Source organism: Oncorhynchus kisutch, unplaced genomic scaffold (assembly GCF_002021735.2).
Source record: "Oncorhynchus kisutch isolate 150728-3 unplaced genomic scaffold, Okis_V2 scaffold2120, whole genome shotgun sequence".
NCBI lineage: Eukaryota > Metazoa > Chordata > Actinopteri > Salmoniformes > Salmonidae > Oncorhynchus > Oncorhynchus kisutch.
The window spans coordinates 1,233-5,705 of NW_022264065.1; the positions used below are offsets into that span (position 1 = coordinate 1,233).

Here is a 4,473-nt window from a genome sequence, read left to right on the forward strand (position 1 = left end):
GTAGGTTTTAGTTTTTTCCTTTCATTTAAGACCAAGACAACTACTGTAGGTGAAGGAAGTAATTAGTGGCCTTAATTCAGCCATCAAGTACAAGGAAGGAGTGAAAATCCGCAAACACTCGGCCCTCAGTGTAATGAGTTTGACACGAGTAAGGGCTGTCAAACCTATCAGGATCTCAATTAGAGAATCAACCAGACCTGAGTAAATATCTGCATTCCAAATCAACCCCTAGCTCCTACACCTACCACTTAGTCACTTATGGGCATTTGAAATGATCAGATAGGGTAAAGCAATATGTTAATTGCTTCACCTTGCCTTCTGATAGGCTGGATGCAATTGTGGCCATATTGCTTATCCCTATTAAATCCTTGTGTTTAGACCAAGGTGTAGGATTTAGGGGTCAATTTGGAAATAGAAATTGAATGTAGTTCAGTGGCTGACAGCTGTCCTTAATTAGCCAACGACATTAGAAGGGTCTGGGATTCCTTTAAAAGGAGCAACCAAACATCTGGCAAATATAGTAAAAGGGATATTCTGGTAGGACGTATGCCTACCATTAGTTCTGAATACTGGTGAGGTTTTGAGGGCGAAATGGCCGTGATGATTGGAATCGCTTTCAGGTATGTTTTTAAGTATTGATTAAGTTTGTTTCCCTTGTCCTTCAGGTGTTACAGGTAGCTATGTTTATGACATACATTATTTTTCCTTAAGCGTTTCTTGGCTTTGTTGCCTGCTAATTGGAGGGATAACGTGTTCTACATCAGAAGGTGAGGTCATTTCAAATAACAGCTATGCAGTTCCATAACTTTCAAATGCTGGCATTTTACAGTTTATATTTTTAACCTAGGTGATCGGTCTCCTGCACTGGATTCTAATGCAGCATGGCTCTATGCAGGATCACTTCGGTCTCTAGGATATGGCAATTATAAATCTCAAATGCAAGCGCAACAGAAACATCCGGCTGCCATCCTGCGGAAGGAACTGGCCCCCATGCAACCTCAGCAAGTGTGGTATCCAGTTCAAATGCCCCTGCATCAGAAGCAACTGGCCGCAGAAGCTCAGCAGCAGAGGCAACCGACAACTGTGCCCCAGCAAGTGTGGCATCCTCCTCAAATGGCCCTGCAGCAGAGGCAAACGACCGCCGTGCCCCAGCAATTGTGGCATCCTCCTCAAATGGCCCTGCAGCAGAAGCAACCAACCGCCGTGCCCCAGCAAGTATGGCATCCTTCTCAAATGCCACTGCAAACAACCACTGTGCCCCAGCAAGTGTGGCATCCTCCTCAAATGCCCCTGCAGCATATTCAACCGACCGGCGTGCCCCAGCAAGTGTGGCTTCCTCCTCAATTGCCCCTGCAGCAGAAGCAACCGACCGCCGTGCCCCAGCAAGTGTGGCATCCTCCTCAAATGCCCCTGCAGCAGAAGCAACCGACCACCGTGCCCCAGCAAGTGTGGCTTCCTCCTCAAATGCCCTTGCAGCAGAAGCAACCGAGCGCCGTGCCCCAGCAAGTGTGGCATCCTCCTCAATTGCCCCTGCAGCAGAAGCAACCGACCGCCGTGCCCCAGCAAGTGTGGCATCCTCCTCAAATGCCCCTGCAGCAGAAGCAACCGACCGCCGTGCCCCAGCAAGGGTGGCATCCTCCTCAAATGCCCCTGCAGCAGAAGCAACTGACGACCGTGCCCCAGGAAGTGTGGCTTCCTCCTCAAATGCCTTTGAAGCAGAAGCAACCGAGCGCCGTGCCCAGGCAAGTGTGGCTTCCAGCTCAAATGCAGCAGAAGCAAACGACTGCCGTGCCCCGGCAAGTGTGGCATCCTCCTCAAATGGCCCTGCAGCAGAAGCAACCGACCGCCGTGCCCCAGCAAGTGTGGCTTCCTCCTCAAATGCCCCTGCAGCAGAAGCAACCGACCGCCGTGCCCCAGCAAGTGTGGCTTCCTCAAATGCCCCTGCAGCAGAAGCAACCGACCGCCGTGTCCCAGCAAGTGTGGCATCCAGCTAAAATGCAGCAGAAGCAACCGACTGCCGTGCCCCAGCAAGTGTGGCATCCTCCTCAAATGCCCCTGCAGCAGAAGCAACCGACCGCCATGCCCCAGCAAGTGTGGCATCCTCCTCAAATGGCACTGCAGCAGAAGCAACTGACCACCATGCCCCAGCAAGTGTTGCATCCAGCTCAAATGCAGCAGAAGCAACCGACCGCCATGCCCCAGCAAGTGTGGCATCCTCCTCAAATGGCACTGCAGCAGAAGCAACTGACCACCATGCCCCAGCAAGTGTTGCATCCAGCTCAAATGCAGCAGAAGCAACCGACTGCCGTGCCCCAGCAAGTGTGGCATCCTCCTCAAATGCCCCTGCAGCAGAAGCAACCGACCGCCATGCCCCAGCAAGTGTGGCATCCTCCTCAAATGGCCCTGCAACAGAAGCAACCGACCGCCGTGCCCCAGCAAGTGTGGCATCCTTCTCAAATGCCCCTGCAGCAGAAGCAACTGACCACCGTGCCCCAGCAAGTGTGGCATCCAGCTCAAATGCAGCAGAAGCAACCGACCGCTGTGCCCCAGCAAGTGTGGCATCCTCAAATGCCCCTGCAGCAGAAGCAACCGACCGCCATGCCCCAGCAAGTGTGGCATCCTTCTCAAAAGGCCCTGCAGCAGAAGCAACTGATGCCCCAGCAATTGTGGCATCCTCGTCAAATGCCCCTGAGGCAGAAGCAAACGACCGACGTGCCCCAGCAAGTGTGGCATCCTGCTCAGTTTCCCCAGCAGAAGCAACTGGCCCCTATGCCTCTACTGCAGAAGGAACCAACCACCATAGCCCAGCAACCTCAGCAGGTGTGGCATCCAGCTCAAATGTCCAAGAATCGAACACCCACTGAACCTCAGCAGAAGCAACCATCCACCACGCCCCAGCAAGCGTGGCATCCAGCTCAAATTCCCCTGCAGCAGAAGCAACCGGCCACTGAACCTCAACAGAAGGAGCTGACCGCCATGCCACAGAAGCTACAGGCCTCCATTCTCCAGCAGCCTCCGCTCGTGTGGCATCCATCTCAATTTCCCCAGCAGCAGAAGGAACTGGCAGTCGAGCCCCAGCAGCAGAAGGAACTGGCAGTCGAGCCCCAGCAGCAGAAGGAACTGGCAGTCGAGCCCCAGCAGCAGAAGGAACTGGCAGTCGAGCCCCAGCAGCAGAAGGAACTGGCAGTCGAGCCCCAGCAGCAGAAGGAACTGGCAGTCGAGCCCCAGCAGCAGAAGGAACTGGCAGTCGAGCCTCAGCAAGAAAGGTATCCATCTCAAATGGCTCAGCAGCTAATCAACCCCGTTCCTCAGCAATTATGGCATGTAGGGCAAATTTCCCAGCAGCAACTGGCCCCATTGTCTCAGCAGAAGCACTACGAAAGCACTGAAGATGATGCCTCTGGTAGTTCTCAGGCCAGCATTGAACAGTCAGGTGTCATCCCAATCTCTTCCTACAGTTCCAAATCGCACTACAAGAATGGCAGAACTGTCTTTTCCCAAATCAGCTACACTCCTTGGGAGGCAATGCCTGTTGACAGTGGAAATGCTCCCAAGGACGGTTATGTTGGCATTGGTGCACCAAGCATATATCCAACACTAGTGAAGGATTCTGCAAGGTAATGGTTCACTTTAACCTGCTCTGAACTTTGCTCTCTGAATTTGAAGGACTTTGTACTAACCATATCTATCAACAGGGAAATATAATGGATTCATCCTCTAGAAGCTCTAATGGTGAGTATTGTTTTTGACATTGGTTACTTAACATTCTGTGTTGCTGACACTGTTTGCATTTCTTTCTGCTTTTTAGACCAGGAAGTTGCTGGTGCTCTTGCTACTCTAGTGTGATGGAATCAATAAACAACTTACTTTAAAAATGCCTTGTCTCTTTGAAATGTTTCATGTCCATTGCTTGCTAATTGAGAACAGGTGGTGTGCAGTCAGTAGTAAAAATGACTACTGTTCAGTTAATTCTTTGGTTTTCTTATCTTTTACCTTTGCTACTGATTCAAAATAAAAGCTTGGGTCTACATAAGAGCATTTGTGATGGGGTGAGTTGTCAGACATTCCTCATATATTCATACTTTAGATGTAGGCATGCATTGTATACAGTGAGACTGTCAGACAAATCCCTGATTGAAGAGCTCTGGGGAAGTGTACTAAGAAATGTCTGAAGCATTGATGGTCCCTAAGAACACAGTGGCTTCCATCGTTTATAAATGGAAGAGCTTTGGAACCACCAAGACTCCCTAGAGCTGGCCGCCGGGCCAAACTGAGCAATCGGGGGAGAAGGGCCTTGGTCAGAGGTGATCAAGAACCCGATTGTCACTCTGACAGAGCTCTAGAGTTCAATCTCTGCAGCACTCCACTAATCAGGGTTTTATGGTAGTGTGGAGAGGTGGAAGCCTCTCCTCAGTAAAAAGCACATCACAGCTGGCTTTACACCTAAAGACTCTGAAACCATGAACAAGATTC

At 51.1% G+C, this 4,473-nt stretch overlaps 1 protein-coding gene across 3 annotated transcripts; it reads left to right on the forward strand.

Annotated features, from left to right (window-relative positions):
• Window positions 1–486: 486 nt before the first annotated feature.
• On the forward strand, window positions 487–3,877 carry LOC116369275 (MAGE-like protein 2). Of its 3 annotated transcripts, XM_031819398.1 has the most exons (6): window positions 487–620; window positions 712–767; window positions 848–3,266; window positions 3,459–3,617; window positions 3,696–3,732; window positions 3,809–3,877. In XM_031819398.1, exons 1-5 carry the CDS (start codon window positions 592–594, stop codon window positions 3,703–3,705), a joined length of 2,673 nt encoding a protein of 890 aa, XP_031675258.1. In that variant the 5' UTR covers window positions 487–591; the 3' UTR covers window positions 3,706–3,732; window positions 3,809–3,877. The 3 variants fall into 3 exon arrangements, with proteins under 3 accessions (XP_031675258.1, XP_031675256.1, XP_031675257.1); XM_031819396.1 differs by having other exon boundaries at window positions 848–3,617; XM_031819397.1 differs by lacking the exon at window positions 712–767 and having other exon boundaries at window positions 498–620; window positions 848–3,617.
• Window positions 3,878–4,473: the final 596 nt, after the last annotated feature.